The 22,740-nt window shown below is 33.4% G+C and overlaps 1 protein-coding gene across 1 annotated transcript in view; it reads right to left on the reverse strand.

The window, feature by feature from the left end:
* LOC145285857 (uncharacterized) overlaps positions 1–22,403 on the reverse strand; it is a 96,583-nt gene extending 74,180 nt beyond the window's left edge. Inside the window, exons 1-2 of the mRNA XM_080134297.1 lie at positions 22,226–22,403; positions 16,565–16,712 (exon numbers count right to left, since the gene is read on the reverse strand). Coding sequence (XP_079990423.1) covers positions 16,565–16,712; positions 22,226–22,227 — 150 coding nt within the window. The 5' untranslated portion in view covers positions 22,228–22,403. The remainder of the gene's footprint in view (positions 1–16,564; positions 16,713–22,225) is intronic.
* Positions 22,404–22,740: the final 337 nt, after the last annotated feature.

Raw genomic sequence — 22,740 nt, forward strand, 5'->3', positions numbered from 1 at the left:
GAGGAATAATTAGGGATGTGTCAGACACAAATAAGATATTATTAAAATAATTGAAAAGTGTCAAAGATGTTATTGGTCCATAGATGAGAACAGTTACTGTGTGATTTAACATTTAGTTTGGAGGACTTAAATGTTAGAAATTAAAAAAGTAAACTTATGAGCAAGATGAATCTGATGAAAGGTTGGGCTCCAAACATAGCCATGGAATCAGTACCAATAATCTAAACATCTGACGTGTTTATTAATTTATTTTTATTTCTGACTATTATTCTCATCTTTATTAGTTGTTGTTGTCATCTTTATTGGTTGTTGTTTTTCACGACGTTTCGGCCAACTATTCTTCTGGCTTTTGTCAGGTGGTAAGGTCAGAGGAATAGTTGGCCGAAACGTTGTGAAAAACAATAACCAATAAAGATGAAAACAACTAATAAAGATGAGAATAATAGTCCGAAATAAAAATAAATTAATATATATATGCTCATCTCAAAAATGAATTCCAATTAAGGAATAATATATATCTGACATGTTATTCATTAATTTTTTATTAATGAAATCTAAAGAATGCAGTAAAAAAATGTTTTGAACTGAAAAACGTCCCACCCAAGCAAAAATATTTCAAAATCTTTGTGCTATTAATAAATGGTGCTCGGCATTTTAGAAATAAAGACGACACCCATTTAATACTACCACTTAAATTTAATACAAATAATTAATTTAATACTTTGAGTTATTAATACTTATATTTAATACTACCACAAAGAATTAAATATTTTAGGAAGTGGAGTTGATCAGGGTCTCTTTTTTAACATGTATCATTTTTCAAGTGTTGGTTGTTTGTTTTATAGCATATAAACCCTTTTTAGATTATTTACAGCCGAATTCAGTCATTTTGGTAACAGATTTTAGGCTTCTAATTATTTCTATCTTCAAATATTTATTCGTAGTGTTTGGTTTTATTGTTTTGTAAAAGAAAATTGTTGCTTTTGTTTTTACTTTTGCAGAAAGAAAGAAAAAAATACAACAGCATCATTGTTTGTTTAATTTTTAGTTCAAGAGGTCAATATCTTTAGACCAGGGTTTCCTAAAGTGGGCTCCACAAAGCCCTGGGGCCTCCATGATTGATGCTGAGGGGCCCCGGAAGTTCTTTCTTACAGAGGATTAAATACTTTATATGGAAAAATTAAATGGCTGCAGACATTTAATTATTGATTTATTTCACTGGAAAAAGATATGATGCATAACTACATGGATAAAGAGTTTCAGGATGGTTCATTAAAAAGAAAATAAAAAAATAAATTTACAAAAAATGCAACAATCAAGAATAAAAAATATATACGAAAATATAGTAAACTCACGAACAGGAACAACTAATGAACGAGTATAAGTTAAAAATTTTAAATTAATTTTAAATTTTACATTTTTTCATAAGAATTTAGAAATTATCTTGTTAGTGGTCCATGAAAAACCTTTGCCCTCCTCAGGAGCTCCATGGTGTCTTAAAGTTTGAGAAAACCTTTTTTAGACAACCTGATCTGGTAGCACAAGTTGCAAGTTGGAGTCAGTCAATGTTAACAGATCTGTTCTGTTATCACGAGGTTGTACATTAAACTTTAAAGTGGGATTTCACTTTGACAGATAAATTTATGGTAAAATGACCACCCATTTGCAAATCACAAGGTAGTAATGTAATAATGTAGTAATGTAGTAAGGTAGTAATGTAATAAGGTAGTAATGTAGTAATGTAGTAAGGTAGTAATGTAGTAATGTAGTAATGTAGTAAGGTAGTAATGTAGTAATGTAGTAATGTAGTAAGGTAGTAATGTAGTAATGTAATAAGGTAGTAATGTAATAAGGTAGTAAGGTAGTAAGGTAGTAAGGTAGTAATGTACTAAGGTAGTAATGTAGTAATGTAGTAAGGTAGTAATGTAATAAGGTAGTAATGTAGTAATGTAGTAAGGTAGTAATGTAGTAATGTACTAAGGTAGTAATGTACTAAGGTAGTAATGTACTAAGGTAGTAAGGTAGTAATGTAGTAAGGTAGTAAGGTAGTAATGTAGTAATGTAGTAATGTAGTAAGGTAGTAAGGTAGTAATGTAGTAAGGTAGTAATGTAGTAATGTAGTAATGTAGTAAGGTAGTAAGGTAGTAATGTAGTAAGGTAGTAATGTAGTAATGTAATAAGGTAGTAAGGTAGTAATGTAGTAATGTAGTAAGGTAGTAATGTAGTAATGTAGTAAGGTAGTAAGGTAGTAATGTAGTAATGTAGTAAGGTAGTAATGTAGTAAGGTAGTAATGTAGTAAGGTAGTAAGGTAGTAAGGTAGTAATGTAGTAAGGTAGTAATGTAGTAAGGTAGTAATGTAGTAATGTAATAAGGTAGTAAGGTAGTAAGGTAGTAATGTAGTAATGTAGTAATGTAGTAAGGTAGTAATGTAGTAATGTAGTAAGGTAGTAATGTAGTAATGTAGTAATGTAGTAAGGTAGTAATGTAGTAAGGTAGTAATGTAGTAAGGTAGTAATGTAGTAATGTAGTAATGTAGTAATGTAGTAATGTAATAAGGTAGTAAGGTAGTAATGTAGTAAGGTAGTAATGTAGTAAGGTAGTAATGTAGTAAGGTAGTAAGGTAGTAAGGTAGTAATGTAGTAAGGTAGTAATGTAGTAAGGTAGTAATGTAGTAATGTAGTAAGGTAGTAAGGTAGTAATGTAGTAAGGTAGTAATGTAGTAAGGTAGTAAGGTAGTAATGTAGTAATGTAGTAAGGTAGTAATGTAGTAAGGTAGTAATGTAGTAATGTAGTAAGGTAGTAAGGTAGTAAGGTAGTAAGGTAGTAATGTAGTAAGGTAGTAAGGTAGTAATGTAGTAAGGTAGTAATGTAGTAAGGTAGTAATGTAGTAAGGTAGTAAGGTAGTAATGTAGTAAGGTAGTAATGTAGTAAGGTAGTAATGTAATAAGGTAGTAATGTAGTAAGGTAGTAAAGTAGTAATGTAGTAAGGTAGTAAGGTAGTAATGTAGTAAGGTAGTAAGGTAGTAATGTAGTAATGTAGTAAGATAGTAATGTAATAAGGTAGTAATGTAGTAATGTAATAAGGTAGTAATGTAATAAGGTAGTAATGTAATAAGGTAGTAATGTAATAAGGTATTAAGGTAGTAATGTAGTAAGGTAGTAATGTAGTAAGGTAGTAATGTAGTAAGGTAGTAAGGTAGTAGGGTAGTAATCCACTTATGAATAATATAGCAAGTCTTTTTTCTTTTTAAAAAATACAAGAAAATAATCGGTTGGTAATCGAAATTTGACCTTATGGTATAAAAGAAACGTAAAACGCATGACTCAATTACCTCTCCCTCTCGGCTTCTCAAAATTGGATTCAATAAAACATTAAAAAATAAATTGATTATCAGTACCTATTCAGGAAGTTATCTACCAATCTAAAAATCTTAAAAATTATTTATTTATATTTTTTGTATTTCTTTCGACGTCTATGAAGATGAACCGACTGCCCAAACTTGTTTTTGCCTGTACAAATCATTTGGGGAAAATCAACTCCTTTTCTTTTTCAGAAGGTATGGATTAGCATAGGGTACAGTTTTCTATTTTAAAGAATATAGTAGAAGTAAAAAGAAATTAAAAATTGGCTAGTGATGATCACATATCGACTTGTCAGATGCATTTCTATATAGGTCTAGCTTCCATAATCTAACAGACTTAATTTTACATATTACTTGCAGATGTACCCAGTGTTGCCTGTATCAAACGTAACGTTAAATTCCTTTAAAAAAAAAAAAAAAAAAGATGAAGTAAAAACGAAAATAAACTGAGACGTGCATGCGAGTATTATGTTTTTTCTAAACAGTTCACTTCTTGTAAGTAAAAAAAAAATACTTGAGCTGAGATCAAAACCAAAACCTAAAGACAGTGAGTCAAGTACGATAACCATTAAGCTAGCTTGCCATAATCTTTAAAAGGTGTTTTCAAAACTACTTATTCTTAACATAAGGAAGCTGCCATGTGAACAATTCACACATACGCAGTTGTGAAACAGCTGACAAACAGATAAACACCTGATGACCTCCAAATACCAATTTTTCAATTTTGATCCTTTAGCAACCCTTTTTTCCGGATTAAAACTGATTTAAAAGTTTTCCACATATCTGAATACCCTATATACCAAACTTCAAGTTTGTAGATCAAAAATTCGTTGAGTATATAGGTTGAGAAGTATCCTCACACTCACACACACATTCTCACTTTTAAAGGTATACGAGCAGACTGCACGACATTGCCTAATCGTAAAATATGCATAAATATTATATTGCAATTAATGTAGAATTCTTATTTATTATCAACAGAAATACCGTAGGTATTAAATGTAACGTTAAATTCTTTTAAAATAAAATAAAGTAAAAGAAAAAAAACGACGGAAACAAACTAAGACATGTACATGTGAATATTATGTCTTTTCTAAACGTCCAAGGATGGAATACTGATGTCATATCTGGGCAGGAGCTGTTAAAAACAGCCTATCCTGCCTTGACAGAGTACAAAATAGACTTTGTGGCTTAGTGGGGGATGCCCTTTTCTCTACCCTGCAACCTCTCTCCCACAGAAGAGACGTTGCGAGCCTATCCTTGTTTTATCGTTATTTCCATGGCAGATGCTCGTCTGAACTCCAATCTCTGGTCCCCCCTCGCCAATCTTTCACGAAAAACACCAGTCTAGCTGAATCCACTGTGAAAAATTTCCCCCACTCTATATTTGTGCCTAAATCAAAATGCGGATTCCATGAACAAAGCTTCTTTCTTAGAACTGCAATCCTGTGGAACTCTATTCCGTCTGCCTGCTTCCCTCCGGACTACAGCTTGGATGTGTTCAAGTCTAATGTTAACAAATTCCTAATGAACCGCCCCCTTGGGTAAACACTTCAGCAAATCTCCTCACTAACGTAATGTACTTGCAATAACCCTTATCCCTGAGTGGCTTCCGGGCCTTGATAAGTGGTGATCACTGTGTAAAAAAAAAATAAATAAATGAACAGTTCACAGTAAAAAAAAAAAAATACTCGAGCCGAGAGCGAAACCAAAACCTAAAGATAGTGAGTCAAGTCCGACAACCATTACACCAGCTTGACATAACTTTTAAATAGTGTTTTCAAACCAACTCATACTTAACATAATGAAGCTGTCATATTTCATGACAGCGCATGCACCGTCATGAAAGAGTTGAAAACAGATAAAAATCCGGTGACCGCCCACGTAGCAATTTCCAATTTTGACTCCTTAGCAGCCTTTTTTTTTCAGAATGAAAATGGATTAAAATTTTTCCACATGCCTGAATACTCTATATACTAATTTTCAAGTCTGTAAATCAAAAATTCGTTGAGTATATAGGTTGAGAAGTGTCTTCACACTCACTAACTCATACATTCTCACTTTTATAGATATATAGATTAGATTGTATAAATGAGGAAAATTTTACCAAAAATTTGATCATTTTCTGATATTATAGCGTTTTGTTTACAAAGGGTAACGTATATTGTAGACTTAAGGAGCAATAAAAGGAAAAGGGGATAACACTTTCACTGCTAACTTAATACCATCTATGCTATGGTAGTAATCTCTACAAAAGTTCTCAGTGTCTAGGCATATGTTCATTGTATTGAACTGATAAGAAAAAACACTTCAAAGACTCGAGTTATGATTATTTGATAAAATAAACTTGATAAGTTTAAGTTAAGTTGAAACATGAGATGGTAACGCAATTCATGTTTTTTTAATTTCCTTTTAATTTATATCACACCCATTGCCTTCTTTCAGATAAATCTATATCTTAAGTGAAAATTGCGTCGTCATTGCATTTTATATCAAAACCAGATGCACTCAGTTTTAAAAATGAATACAAATTTATTCATGCAAAATGCAAATAACAATGTTTTTGTAAGGTATGGCATAAGGGTCTACTTCACAAGATTTCCAGCTACGGTATAACTGGAAATGTTTTCTCAATCATTAAATCATTTCTCTCCGATAGGCTCATAAGAGTAGTGGTCGATGGACAAAAATCGGAGGCCTGCAGTATTAATGCTGGAGTCCCTCAGGGGTCAATCCTGGGCCCAACTCTCTTCCTGATCTACATCAATGACCTCCCTAAACAAATACTTAAATCATTCGTTGACATCTATGCTGATGACACGACCATCTACGGCAACACATCAAAGGCTGTAAATGACAAAGTTCTCTCTGATTCTCTCTCCTCTGATCTCGAGCGTGTGGTTCAGTGGGGGAAGACGTGGCTGGTTACCTTTAATGCATCTAAAACCAAACTCCTATCCTTACATCATCAACGCTCTGATCCCCATCTGACATCAATTGGGATGGATGGCTCTCGTCTGGGAGAGGCCCCACGTTTTGACAAGCTTCTGGGCTTGACCTTTACTCCTGATCTGAAATGGAACACGTACATCAAGTCTGTTGCCAAGGTCGCTGGAAAGATGGTGGGATCCTTCTACCGCTCCAGAAGATATCTTATTACTGATGCAATTCTCTATCTATATAAAAGCCAAGTACGTCCAAGGATGGAATACTGCTGCCATATCTGGGCAGGAGCTGCTAAAAACAGCCTATTCTGCCTTGAGAGAGTACAAAATAGACTTTGTGGCTTAGTGGGAGATGCCCTTTTCTCTACCCTGCAACCTCTCTCCCACAGAAGAGACGTTGCGAGCCTATCCTTGTTTTATCGTTATTTCCATGGCAGGTGCTCATCTGAACTACAATCTCTGGTCCCCCCTCGCCAATCTTTCACGAAAAACACCCGTCTAGCCGAATCCACTGTGAAAAATTTCCCCCACTCTTTATCTGTGCCTAAATCAAAACGTGGATTCTATGAACAAAGCTTCTTTCTTAGAACTGCACGCCTGTGGAACTCTGTCCCGTCTGCCTGCTTCCCACCTGACTACAACTTGGATGTGTTCAAGTCCAACGTTAACAAATTCCTAATGAACCGCCACCTTAAGTAAACACTCCATCAAATCTCCACACTAATGTAATGTACTTGCAATAACCCTTATCCCTGAGTGGCTTCCGGGCCTTGATAAGTGGTGACCACTGTGTAAAAAAAAAAAAAAAAAAAAAGGGAAGAATTCTAGTAAATCTAATTCATAAAACTCACTATGTCTGTCTGTCTGTCTCCATATTTTCAAACTCTATCTCTTCCGAAACTAAAACTTGCAGAGCAGTGCTAGGGGCTTCAAATGATTGGATGTTTTATGAACCGATTTTTAGTCGGTTAAAATAGTTTTCAAGAGGGTCAAAAAGGGGTAAAAATTGAAAAAATCTTAATACATTTTCTACAATTATCTTAGTTTATTTTTAATCAGTTCATATGCGTGTCACATAGGTATAGTGGTAACGTCACCAGCTGTGAATGCTACAGTTTTGCTTTTGGTTTCGATTCTCGCTGATGGCACCCAAATACTTTTTTTTTTTTTTTTTTTTTTTTTTTTTTTTTGAAATCACGATTTTATAATAATATATTCAAATCTGGACAAATTAAAATATCATATTTAAGCGTGTTTTACAACCAGGCAAAACCGCCCATCACTCGCTAGTGACTCATAAAATATTCATAAAAATATTAGAGATCAAATAAAAGATTCGTTTCTTTCTTTTTTTTTTTTTTAATTTTCTTCCTTTGAAGATTGTAACGCTGGGTACGGTGCAGCCAAATCAGCTGACAACATTGCCCTGCTTTTTATTGAAACCAACCGAGAGTTCTTTTTAGTATCCTCGTTGTTCCCTTAAGTGCAATTGTCTGGATCTCTTTTGCACTTGGTTCACCAGGAATATTAGTTAGGTAGGACTTCAGGTTTTCTTCATAAGCCCTGTGGCACCTATAATAACTGGTATGATTGATATCTCTCTAGGATTCCAGTTTTTTTTTCATATCATACATGAGGTCTGTTTCTCCCTTTCAGCTCTGTTCATACCTCCATCATTAGGAACACTCACTTCAACCAAGGTTGCAATTCTCTCTGACTTATTCCATATAACTATGTCAGGTTTCACAGCAGCATTTTCAAGGTAGGTAGCTGTAGAGATTACATGGTCGTAATGTATGGTATATAAGTCATTTCCAACTGTTCTTTCAAGTTGATGTTCACAGGATTTGCTGCTACATTGGATGTTTAATTTTTTACAGATGGTCCAGTAGATGTACTTACATACTCCATCATGTCTCGTTGTGTAGTAGCCATCCCCTAAAAGAACCTTGCAACTTGATACTAGATGACTCACACTTTCCAATTCCGTGTGGCAGAATCTGCATTTGTTGTCATTAGTGAGACCTGCCATCTTCTTGAATTCATTGGTCATCAATCCCTGGTCTTGAACAGCCATTATAACCCTTTCCTGATCGTGGTGGAGGGATCCCCTTTTGAGCCAGTCCAAGGAACCTTTTTTGTCTATGTATTCCTGGGAGAGTTCCCCCAGAAAATACTTTGCATGCTGATGTTGGTCCCACTCTTAAAGGTTCCTCTTTTGGAAGGTCTCGGTATATTTCTGCCGACTCTTTCTTGCTATTTCTGTGGCAGGCTTGTTTAGTGTTTCAGCTTAATCTGTGAGACAGCCCTGACCAAAATGCTTGGCCAGCTGGATGACTGATGTTGTTCTGCTGGCTCTTATTTCTTGATGTTCATATACCATTGAAAGGGCATGGTTTTGGGAGCTTCTCAGATACTGGCCTGTGCTCACTATTGTTGCCCTATGTTGGTGGTTCATCTCTGAGAGCCCTAGTCCTCCTTCTTCCCTGGGCAAATACAGTCTTGGTAGACACTGATTTCTATATATGATTTTATGAAGCATTAGTAGCTTCCGTGTTTTGACATCTAGCCGGTTGATGTATTTTTGTGGCCAGTCAATGATACCAAAACTATACGTTATTACTGGCATGGCAAGCTGGTTGACGGCAGTAATTTTATTTTTACTTGTAAGCTGTGTTTTGCAAATCTTTCTCATTATATACGTGCACATGTGTTTGATAATATGCGGGAACAAAACACTTATTTTATTTTATTTTTTTCAATATGGGTGTAATTGCAAGCTAATGGCTGAGTGAAAGTTAAGATTACAGTTAGGTTTAGTGTGGTTCATATCGAGTAAGGAAATAGAAGAGGTGCATTTATGGAGGGGGAATTGTATATGAGTGTTTATAGCAATGCTTTTGCCTTAAGGAATTATTTGAGCTATATGTCAGGTTTGGTTCAGGTTTAATTTATAGTTGGGATGCTATCTTCTTAGCTTTTGGATTTTTCTTGTAAATTCACCCTTGTCTGTTCATCCGTTCATCTGTCAACACTTTTCTCAGTAACTGTGCCTTGGAATTTTTAAAAATTTTACACAAACATTAAACATGGTATGAGTAAAAAAGTAACAGAATGGATTTTCCGAGAAAACTCCAGTTGCCCCTTTTGGGTTAAAATGGCTAAAATTGACACTTTTCTGCTTATTAAAAAAGATGGAGGCCTTAGATTTTTATAAAACTTTCTGAAAAGTTGTAACTAACTGATTTCTATATAATTTTGTTTGTCTATACTTTGCAATAATTCTTGGGTGTGCCCCAGGGGCTCTTTTAGGGCTAATAAAAACATTCCATTTTGGGGACTATTTTATCATATTTGTCCAAAATTTTCTGTATATGTCTATTTAGCAGTTTTGCATGGTGCTGAACTCAAATTTAAATATGATAAGGCCTTGGGGAGTTTGGGGGCTAAATAGTAATGGTGGAGGAGACGCAAATTATGAACTTAGTTTGTTTTTTTTTGTATGGGACAGAACTCAAATTTACATATGTTAAGGCCTAAAACTGCACTGTTTGTTCATTTTCACCAGGATTTGAAATCCCCTGACGACTTTTGGGGCTAAATGGTGGGGGGCAAATGCTGAACTTAGTGATTTTTTTATGCCTCGTTCACTGTGCACTCACAGGGGACCATGTATGCTTCACTTGTTTCATGTAAAGTTATGTTGTATTTCATTCTGTTATAGATATTTATTAATTTATTCTTTTTTTATTATACTAGTAAGCCACCCAGTATTACCCAATCATTAAATATGCTTAAATATGATATTTTAATGTATGCAGATTTTATATGTATTATTATAGAACAAATTCTTTATCATATATTGTACCCAGTATATAATAGCGATTTCAAAAGTTAAAAAAAGTTTGACTTTGGTGCCATCAGATATGATCGAAATCAAAACACATAGCTCTTCAGCCATAATCATTACCCTCTAAGCAACGTCCATATGCATAAAAAACTTCAAAAATGATATTGTTTTACTTATAAATGTATATTTAATCATGCTTGAAAGAGCACTTTAAGTCCACTTACATTTGACAAGTTCAAATTTTTCTCAATTTGTACCTCCTGACAGCTATTTTTACCAGCTAAAGATTAAATTTAACTTGTTCAACAGAGCCAAATTTCCTATATATCAAGTTTTCAGACCAAAAATTGGCAGAGGAGTTTGGTAGAGAGCATTCCTCACACAGACGGACAAGATCACTTTATATATATATATATATATATATATATATATATATATATATATATATAATAAAATATGCATCAAGTGCGCTTGAAAGCCAAATCACAATGCAATATTAGGAAAATAAACAAATATTTTATTAGTTTGAAATTTATAACTTAAATATATTTTGGAGTCAAACTCCATCCTCAGTATGTTGTTTTCTTTTCTTGGAGAAAGTAAAGTCTGTAAAAATCCACGCGTTGTCTTGCATCGGTTGTATTTTGAAATGTTAAAACTGTACGTTGGCTATGTGAGATTAACGTCAATGGTGCGAGTTCCATTATAGAACGTTGATTTAATTTGAATAAAATAAAAATAAAGTGCGCTTGAAACCAAATCACAACGTAATATTAGGAAAATAAACAAATATTTTTCTTATTTGAAATTTACTTGATGCATATTTTATTTTATTCAAATTAAATCACCCTTGTACACTCTTTAACCCTTGACCTCGAGTGGCCTCTGAACCTTGATAAGTGGTGACTCATATGTAAAAGAAAAAAAAAACTTAGTTTAAAGCACTTTTTTTTAGTTCAAAACAAACTTAATGTCGAGTCTGTTGAATTAGAATTAAAAAATGGCCGCCCCATAAGCCCTGCACACGTACCCATGATAATTGTTCAAAATCGAAAATAAAACAAATGCTGGTAAAAACACATCAAATAAATATCAACAATCGAGCAAAAATGATATGTTATACCAGTACTTTGTTTAATTTTCGATTTTTGAGTGATGACATGAGATTAAAAAGTTAGAATGGACCGGAAATGATTATCATTTTAATTTAAATGTATGTGCGAAAATACTTTCCGACTTGAAATTCTAAAATAATTGTTGTTTTTTTCTGTTTTTTTTCCTTTCTGTAACATAATCATGTCAAAAATAAAGTAGAATCTCATTTCGGGGGCGAGTGATTTACCTAAAGGTGTTAATCTATTGGTCGTTTTTATTATTATTATTATCATTATTATTAAGTCACTAGACGTCTCCACATAGGGAGAAATCTTTGATGCTGGCCTGTCAGCAATCTGTGGTGTTACCTGGAGTCTGAATGACAATGAGTCTCCTAAGATTTCCAGTACTCTCCACCTCTTTCAATAACCTTTGCAATTAAATTTGCATCATATCCACAGCCATTTACCATTGATTTCTCGCTAGCAGCAACTATTTTTTTTTTTTTTTTTTTTTACACAGTGATCACCACTTATCAAGGCCCGGAAGCCACTCAGGGATAAGGGTTATTGCAAGTACATCACGTTAGTGAGGAGATTTTATGAAGTGTTTAATTAGGGGGGCGGTTCATTAGGTTTGGTCTTCACTAGAATTTGGGAGGCACTAAGCCTCCCGAAGGTCCCAGTGTTCTTCGCATTCATCTAGTGGAGGTCTGGTTAGTGTCTTCTCTCATTGGTCTTTCTATCTTTTTTGACCCTTCACGACCATTTGGTGAGGTGCCAGTTGTTGCTGACACTATAATTTTTAATTTTATTTGTGTGTGTGTGTGTGTGTGTGGATGTGTGTGTGTGGGGGGGTATTTACAATTATAGTTTCAGTTTTCTTGATTCCATGTGGTGTTCTAGTTTTTAACTTTTATATTATTATTAGCGTTGGAGGCGGGGGGAGAGGCTTTGCTCGGTCGTAAAATACGCTTAAATATGATATTTTATTATGTCCAGATTTTGTATATATTATTATAGAATTGTGATTTCAAAAGTAAAAATACATGTATTCGGGTGCCATAAGCTAAAATCGAAACCGAAAGCAAAACCGTAGCATTCAAAGCTGGTGACGTTACCACTGTACTAATGTTACACGCATTATGATTATTTGATAAATAAACAAGATAAAGTTAACTTGATAAGTTTAAGGACAGAACGAAACATGAGATGGTAACGCAATTCATGTTTTTTTTTTATTTCCTTTTAATTTCTATCCCACCCATTGCCTACTTTCAGATAAATCTGTATCTTAAGTGAAAATTGAGTCATAGTTGTATTTTATATCAAAACCAGATGCACTGAATTTTAAAAATGAATATAAATTTATTCATGCAAAATAAAAAATAATGTTTTTGTAAGGGAAGGATTCTAGTAAATCTAATTCATAAAATTCACTATGTCTGTCTGTCTGTCTGTCTGTCTCCATATTTTCAAACTCTATCTCCTCCGAAACTAAAAGTCGCAGAGCAGCGCTAGGGGCCTCAAATGATTGGATGTTTTATGAACCGATCTTTTATGGGTCTTTAGTCGGTTAAAATAGTTTTTGAGGGCTCAAAAGGGGTAAAAATTGAAAAAAATCGTTATACATTTTCTCCATTCATCTTAGTTTATTTTTAATCAGTTCATATGCGCGTCACGTAGGTACAGTGGTAACGTCACCAGCTTTGAATGCTAAAGTTTTGCTTTTGGTTTCGATTCTAGCTGATGGCCCTCAAATACTTCTTTTTGTTTTTACTTTTAAAATCACGACTATAATAATATATACAAACTCTGGACAAATTAAAATATCATATTTAAGCGTATTTGACCACCGGGCAAAGCCCCCCCCCCTGCTAGTGATGCATAAAATATTCATAAAAATATTAAGATCAAATAAAGACTTTGTTTCGTTCTTTCTCATTATATACGTGTGCACGTGTGTGTGCGATAATATGGATTAAAAAAAAGCACTTATTTTATTTTATGTATTTATTTTTTTTTTTTACTCACGTTCACCCCTAAGAAGGCATATCGCCACTTGGACATAAGGGGCTACTATTTGGGACCATGTTTAGGAAAGATTAACAAGATGCTGGTTTACGTTACATTTAAACTTCTGCAAATCAGTACAGCCAGGGAATATGTTTGAAGAAAAAAAACTAAAGCTTTCTGGCATTTAGGCACCTCAACAGTGAAGGGGTGAGATTTTGTTGCTAAGCGGGTTTGTTGGGGATATATACGTCGAGGGGACACATGGGCAACGAGTTCATCAGAGCACATTCCATTGAAATATTTGTAAAGCAGGCACAGAAATGCAACATTGCAGCAATGGGACAGGGGTTGTATCTTAGCTGACAAAGTGGGATATATTAGATTGAAAACTCTTTTTTGGACCCTACTCAAGAGGGAGAGGTTAGTGGTAGATCCACCAGCCCAGATGTGGCAACAATGCTCCATGTATGGGTGAATGGTGGCCTTGTAGACATACATGATACTCTTATATAGGTAAGATAAAAAAAAAGAAAGAAAACATACTGAAGATGGAGTATATCTCTAATATATTTATGTAATAAATTTCAAACAAGTAAAATATTTGTCTATTTCCCTAATATTACGTTGTGCTTTGGCTTTCAAGCACACTTGATGCGTATTTTATTTTATTCAAATTAAATCAACGTTTCTATATGGAATTCACACCCTTGACATTAAAAACACAAATTTATTAGAAGTTGCTCAACATAAGACGAAACCCCATCCTCAGATTTAATAATATTGATTTTCAGAGTCTAATTTATTTCTTTTATTGGTCAATTACTACACACAGAGTAAGCATTCGAGAGTTAACTTGCTTATTCCCATAGTAATCCTTTTTGCCCTATTTGCTAAATGTCTATATAAATCCTCCCCGGGAGTTCTCACTTGATTATGACGGTTTCCAGTTGGCGTTGCCACCTGGAAACGGTCATTGTCTGCCATTGACTTCTTCTGAAATAACCAATGGTTTATAGTAATTCTTCGTTTTGGGCACAAGGGAAAAAAATATAGATAAAATCTCACAATAAGTTTATCAAAATCTCGGATAAAATACATAGAAAGGAAATTATATCTACATTTAAACTTATAAAGACCCCCCACAAAAAAAAAAAAAAGAAAAAAGTGAGATTTGGGTATTTGTTACTTTAACTAACAGAACACAAAAAAAAAGATGAAGAACAAATCAGCAACAAATAAATATTACCACTCTTCTACCTACCTGGATAAGTTTATTTGTGCTTAACCTCACCAAACTTTCATGAGAAACACTCATCTAGTTGAAAGCACTATCAATAATTTCCCCCACTCTTTATCTGTGCCTAAACCGAAACGTAATTTCCATGAACAACGTTTCTTTCTTAGAACTTCACATCTGTGGAACTCTGTTCCGTTTGCCTGCTTTCTAGCTGACTACAATATTATCGTCTTCAAGACCAACATAAACAAGTTCTTGACAAACCGTCCCCTTAAGTAATCCAATTTACAAAATTTGCACTACTAACGATTACTATTATATTGTCCCATTGACTACTGTACATTCTTTAACCCTTATCCTCCCGTGGCCTCTGGACCTTGATAAATACTGACTTATATGTAAAAAAAAAAAAAAAAAACAACTTAGTTTAAAGCATTTTTTTTAGTTCAAACCAAACTTAATGTCGAGTCTGTTGAATTAGAATTAAAAAATGGCTGCCCCATAAGCCCAGCACAACGACCCTTGATAACTGTTAAAATAGAAAAGATTTCTCCCTGTCATCAAAGATTTCTCCCTGTCAGCAATCTATGGTGTTACCTGGAGTCTGAATGACAACAAGTCTCCTAAGATATTCAGTATTCTCTACCTCTTTCAATAACTTTTGCAATTAAATTTGCATCCTTACAACAGCCATTTACCATTGATTTCTCGCTGGCAGCGACTATTGGTCTGCACTAGAATTTGGTAGGCACTAAGCCTCTCCAAGGTCCCAGTGTTCTTCACATTCATCTAGTGGAGGTCTGGTTAGTGTCTTCTCTCATTGGTTTTTCCATCATTTTTTACCCTTCACGATCATTTGGTGTGGTGCCAGTTGTTGCTGACACTATAATTTTTTATTTTATTTTCTTGTGTGTGTGTGGGGGGGAGGGGGGTATTTACAATTAAAGAGGTTCAGTTTTCTTGATTCCATGTGGTGTTCTAAGTGTTTTTAACTTTTATATTATCATTAACGGGTGGAGGGGGGCTTTGCCCGGTCGTAAAATATATGCTTAAATATGATATTTTAATTTGTCCAGATTTTGTATATATTATTAATAGAGTTGTGATTTCAAAAATAAAAATAAATGTATTTAGGTACCATCAGCTTAAATCGAAACATTGTTTAGCATAATTACGTTATGATTCAATAACAATTATATAAAAATAAAAAAAGATATTAATAAACAAAATAAATAAAATATATAACAGATTTTAATGAATTAAATAGATAAATTATATGTGTGTGTGTGTGTGTGTGTGTAAAAAAAATATATTCAAATTAAGAATTTATTGTTTGAAGCAAGGAATATATTGAAAAAAAAAAATTGTATTTATTTCCTTAATTCATGGATTTTCAATAATGGCTCATATCATTAGAGGAAATGAAATGCAGTTAGCAAAATGATTAGTTACGAATAAGCATATACAGGGTGGGCCAAAATAAGGGTCCTATCTTTAAATTTGAATAACTTCCACAAAATAAAAAGTTAAACTCACTAAACTTTATGTGTGTGTAGACTGACCCTTCCGAGATTTTTTTGAAATAAACAAAACAAATTTTGGCCGAAAAACACTTCTTAAAACTTACATGAATTTATGAATTTTTAAAAATAGGACCCTTATTTTAGCCCACCCTGTATTTTGCTTATCAGCACATGCATTGAAAAAGTTATCAAAAATCATTTAAAAGGCATAGAAAAAGGATATCATACAGCCTAGGCAATCCAATGTTGAAATGAGTTAAATTATTTGCAGGATATTTTCTGCCAGGTCAGACGAATAATAATCCAAGGAGAACATTAGAAATAATAGAACAATCAATAACATTTGAATAAAAAAACCTCTAAAATGGAGGTAACATCCAGAATGTTTAAAGTTCTAGTAATGTTTGTTTTTTTCAGAGGTATAAGAAATGGTAAATATTTCTGCAATACACACATAAGCATATATACGTGGAAAAATTTTTGAAACTTGTATTTCAATTGAACTCATCAAGAGAGAGGGTGGGAGTGAGATTTACCTTTCTTTTTTTGTAAGCATCTACGCTTAAATCATCCATTCTATCGTCAAAATCATGACAACCACAGAACAACGCTAATTCTGGACTGTCTTGAAGTCGCCATTGCCAGAATCTCTTGCACAGATCCACACAAACCGTATCATTGGCCCTGAAAAAGATTAACACAGGTTTCAACAGAGTTTCATTTCATTATTTAGTCTTTATGAGGTATCATTAAAAGAAAACAAAAAAATAAAATTAAAGAAAACAATCAAAAGAATCTACAGAGGTAGCTTATCTTTTATTATATGAAGGGCAAACGTTTGTGTGTGTTCGTATGTCCAGCTAAAAAACAAACTAACTAAAGTTTATATATTCTTGATCGGTGTTTTTTTGTTTTTTAAATTTTTTTTTACATAGGAGTAACCACTTATCAAGGCCCGGAGGCCACTCAAGGATAAGGGTTAATGGGTATACATTAGTCAATGTGATCATAGCGTGGTGGTAAATATAAGTAGTGGGAATTTTGTAAATTGGATTACTTAGGGGGATTGTTCATCAAGAACTTGTTTACGTTGGACTTGAATACAATCAGATTGTAGCCAAGATTGTAAGAAAGAAGCTTTGTTCATAGAGTCTGCATTTAGGTTTAGGCACAAATAAAGAGTGTGGGAATGCGCCAGATATATAATATCTAAAATTTAGAAATAACAAGCTGAGCATGCTGAGTCCTCCTCCACGCGCGAAAAATTTACTTTCAGCATGACTAATGCTTGTGCAAAATGTTTAAAAAAATCAAAGGCGTGGTTATTAAGAAAAGTGCAAACAATCAAATCGACAAATGAGAATAAATTACTAGGTCCAATTTCTTCTTTGCTGGGGGACAAAAAATATTTATTCTTTGAGGGTAAACTGGGCTTTATTTTCTTAGAGACTAGAGAGAGGAAAAGAGAGAGAAAGAGAGAGAGGAAAAGAGAGAGAAAGAGAGAGGAAAAGAGAGAGAAAAGTTTTTAATATAAAGATGTTACACACATTACTTATCTTTGATTTAGTTTTTTTACGACCCCTGGGTAACGTCAGTTATCCCCGCTAGCCTATTATATAAAGGGCAAACGTCTGTGTGTATGCATGTTTGTATATCCAGCTAAAAATCAAAACGTACAAACCAAACACCCGCAAAGTTAGTATTGTCTTAACTGGTGTTACTCCAGATGTATAATATCTAAGATTTAGAAAAATTATTCTTTTTTTTTTTTAAGAAGTGTGTGTGTTTGTGGGGGGGGGGTCAACTAGTCTAAGTTTCGTTGAGGGTCAATTTTTCCAAAGTTATGCATTATATAAAAGAGAGATGACTGACTTACATTATTTTTATTTTTTCAACACTTTAAAACAAGAGGAATGGGATGAACATAGGTCAAAGGGGCACACGAAATAAAAAAACACTGTCGTATTAAACACACACACACTTGCACACACACGGATATAAAAAAACACCATCGTATTAAACACACACACACACACACAAACACCAAAAACAAAAAAATGCACTGTCTGTTCGCACGGGCACCCACCATACACACAGGAAAACACACACACAAACACACAGCCATGCACACACAAACCCACACATGCACAAACAAAGAAAAACACATACACACGGGTCATACACTGTCATATTAAAAAAACAAAATAACTTTCCCTAATGTCAACAATAAATTAAAAGAAAAACACGTAAGTCATTGGACGGATTGGATGAGTGCATCCAAAACTAATTTAGAAGAAACGACCGGAAGGATGCTTAAGGAAGTCAGCAGATAGTTTCATAATTTAGGACTCTAAATCCAAACATCAAAGAAAAGAAAGCTTGTCTAGCGTAGTAAGAGATAAGTTCATTTTTTTTCATAATTGAGGACACTTCAACCATACAGGAAAAGGAAAGAACAGAGGCTAGTTGTTGTTGACAGCTCATAATGTAGGACGATGGAAGCAAAGAGTGATAAAAAAAGGTAGTCTCGTTTAGTAAGAGATTAGTTTCATTGTGTAGAGTGAGTGGCCATATTATTTAAGGTTTGACGTGTTCCTTTTTTGTAAGAATGTGGGTAATCCAGAATACTAGAATTTTATGTTTTCAACCAATGAGAATAGCCGGAAATCCTAGTGGGGAGAAATAATTATTTTTGAATAGGAAAGTGTAAATGTAGTTGTATGTGTATGAGTCTGCGTTCAACTTAATATGGGTGTCAGGGCAAGATAGTTATACTGGTTATATCATTACCTCGACTGGTAGTGGTGGGAGTACTTTTGAATTGGAGGAGAAATACAAACTACTTTGTTTAAACAAGTTGGCGATCGTGATGATGCATTTGTAGGAAGTAATGTTGGATTTTAATATCACGACTAAATGTGTATGTAACAGCGTTCAAAAGTTACATAAGATGGTGGGTAATAGTTTAGATATAATAAATTAGTATGTGGCATCTATTAGTGCAAACCTACGGTAATTTGGTCCAGAGGATAATTTCTGCAATCAAAATATTATATACAGGACAGGATTTTCGTTGTTTTTTTTTTTTTTAACCGGCTAGTTAAATATTATCATCCTAACTTTTTTACTATTTAAAAGAAAAAGCTTCAAATAAACTGTTAATATCTTTTTTTTATTTTTTACAACATACAAAAATAAGGAAAATACGAGGCAACGTTTCTATGTAGTGACTTTTGGAAGCCATAAACATACCCATGTTTTAAAAAGCTAGCAAAAATCAAATAATGGTTGTATTTTCCTGAAATTTTCGATAATTCATTTTTAAATAAACTTACATAATAAAAGTAGGTTTTGTTAAACATATTAGAGGAAATATTTCTACCCACTCCCATATTTCATGTTAGGAAAACCAAACAAAATAAATGTAGGTCCATAAAAATTTCAACATTTTTTAAAGCTGAAAAGATCAAATAATTTAAAAACAGTCATATATATATATATTAAATCACGTTATTTATTTTACGTACCTAAAAGTTGTTAATAAAATTGGACATAAAATCAAGACTATTATCTTAAAAAAAAATTATTATTGATATTTTTTTCTTGGTAATATAATTATTTGAGTACAAAAAAAACAAAAAAAAAACAGAATTCTAAAAAATAATTATTTTTAAAAAGCTTTAAACGATATTAAATTCAAATATCCCGCAATATGACGTTTAAACAAAGATTTTTTTTATAACAGGTTTCCAATAATAAAAAGAAATATTCATACAATAGAATATATAACTCTTGAGATAATAAAAATTGCAAATCCAAAATCGACCTAAAAAATGGCCATCCATAGAAATTGACTCAGGAAATAGTAAAAACACGAAATGCTGCCGTTACTGTTACAGTGTTACATAGCTGTGATGGTGCCTAAAGTCAACTTGATTTCAACCATAAACTTAAGTCAAAATCACATTGACTTATTGTTGTGGTGGCACCCACTCATTTACATATGTGGATAATATATTACACATAAATAACAAGACTCGGTTAGTCTGAGTGTGTGTTAACCAGAAGCCACCGAAGGCCGAGCCGAGAGCAGATATGTTCTCCAGCCAAGACTCTCTTACTTGACAACCATTATGTAAATATGCTGTAAATATACTTTTCCTAATACACTTCTTATTGATCTACCTTTGTTTGTTGAGTCTTCATTTGTATTGCCTTATACGTTATTTGGTTCAACCTGCAAACATAACACTTATATTTGTGGTTAAAATCAAGTTCCATCTGTGTTTGTTTACACTTACGTCAGCTGATATTTGAGCTTGATGAACGCCCTGGAAACGTCACTTCTGATTAATATTTACCGTTTTATATTCAATTATTCTGAGAAATACAGCCAAGTTCGTTTGCATATTTTAAAACTGTTTAAATTAATTAGAAGTGACTATTCTAGAGAATTCATTGTGAAGCACAAACATCAGCTGACATAAATGTAAACAAACACAGACAGAAGTCGATTTCCCAATCTGAAAAATACATATATAAGAAGAAAATTTCGTTTTATTTATTAATTTTTAATATTTGAAAAATACTAATAAAAAAAAAAGAATTTATGATATAAATCATTTCTATTTTTAGTGCTTCTACAGAATTTGAACTAAACTGACTTGTGTCAAACAGCACTTATGCAGAATACGGATCATGCTGAAATAATAATCTTATTTAGAAAGCCATTCTTAACATAGAGAGGGAAGAGTGTTTTGTAACTATTCTGTACTTTCATCTAGCAATTTAATAAACAAACGGATACTCAGGCAAAATCCTGACCAGGGACGTTATTAGTTAGAAAGCCATTCTTAACGTGGGCAGGGTAGAGCTTTTTATAATCATTCTTTGCTTTCACCTTACAATTTAATAAAGATAACGTAAAACTTTAATTTAACTTTAAATACTATAAAAAAATATAACAGCATGGAATTTTCTCTGCATCTTTAAAGCATAGTTTAGGATTAGTGTAAGAAAAGAAAAAAGTTTGGGTGCTTGTACAAAGAAAGGAGACATGTCAAACAAGGGAGATAAATCGTGAAACAAGAAGTTTTTTTTTTATTATTAAATTGTTAAGTAAACGTTCAAAATAGTTACAAAACACTCTTCTCGTGTAAAGAACGGCTTTCTAACTTTATTATTTCAGCGCGATACATTAAGTGCATAAAGTATCCATTTTTGCTAATGGTTCGTTATTTAATTAAAACACTGTACTTATGCGTTTATAATTCCGTGTTGAAATGATAACGTTATTATTTAGAAAGCCATTATTAACATGGGAGGGGAGGGTTCAGTAACTATTCTGTACTTTCACCTAACATGAATTTAAAAAGCACTGCAAAAATTCAAAGTAATCTAATATATGCTTTCTCAAATATATGCAATCTGAGTTATGGCCCTTGTTTCTGCAATCTTATCTTTTTTAATGTCGATCTGTCGCTTTTCTTTGTACAAACATCAAAATTTAATTAAAAAAAAAAAAAACGTAAAAATTAAATTTATCCTAAAAAAAGGGTTCTTGGTTTTCGGGCCAGGATCAAAGTCTGTTCTGTTCTGATACTGTCTGCACTTCATTTTTTTGGTCTCGGTTAATGGAGAAGAAATTCTTCATGACTGATTTTTTTTTTTCTAACCAAAGTGCCCCTTTTTGCAGAGCTGGTTTCCCCACATTAAAAACCGACCTTGTGTCTAACTCTGCCCTCGTGGCAGGTAAGTAAACAAAAAAAAAAAAAAATTAAAAAAAAAAATAGTATGATCCGTCATTCAGCACAACTAACCATATTTTATTGCAAACCAGAAAAGAGACTATTATTTGAATAACAAAAAACAATAACAACAATGCGAATACGTCTAATGCGAGAGAAAAAAAACTGATTGTAAACATTTTGCAAACATTGCAAAACTAAAAATTTCAATGTAACCTTATTTAAAACACAAAAAGTAATGGACATGTTAAGTTTGTTTTTAATTCAAATTTAAAAAATCGACCCTTTCCTCTAATGGGGGGAAAGAAAAACCCCGGCTAAAACAAAAACACAATTTCTTTGAATGGGTCTATGCAAAAAAAAAAAAAAAAAAAAAAACATATGGCTCGTAATAAATTAATAATGTAAATGTATTTGTTGTAAATTATGTGATTTGAACGCCATACTCACATGTTGAATGGAAACAAGCGGTGAGCGATCTGCAATCAAATGCCGTTGTTAAATATTGAAACGCACGAAATACGACGTGTTAAAGTCCGTTTCGAAAACAAATCGTAAAGTATTAAACAATGTGAACGTCTGTGTTGACGCCGATTGGCTATTTTTCCCTTCTTTTCCTTTGTCTTTCTATCAACAGCACCATGGGGGGGGGGGGCTTTTTCAACACCCACAATCACACACACTACTACACACATACGCACATACATACACTTAGCCACACACACTTACTTACACACACACACACACACACACACACACACACACTTACCTACATACACACACATTTACACCAACCCACACTACATACACATACGCACACACACTTACACACACACTTATATATGCACACACATACACTTACACACACCACACACATTTACACACATACACATACACATCCACACCACACCCACACACACACAGACATACACGCACACTTACACACCACACACACCCGCATTTAC

Source organism: Euprymna scolopes, chromosome 10 (genome assembly GCF_053919585.1).
Source record: "Euprymna scolopes isolate OS-2025 chromosome 10, ASM5391958v1, whole genome shotgun sequence".
NCBI lineage: Eukaryota > Metazoa > Mollusca > Cephalopoda > Sepiida > Sepiolidae > Euprymna > Euprymna scolopes.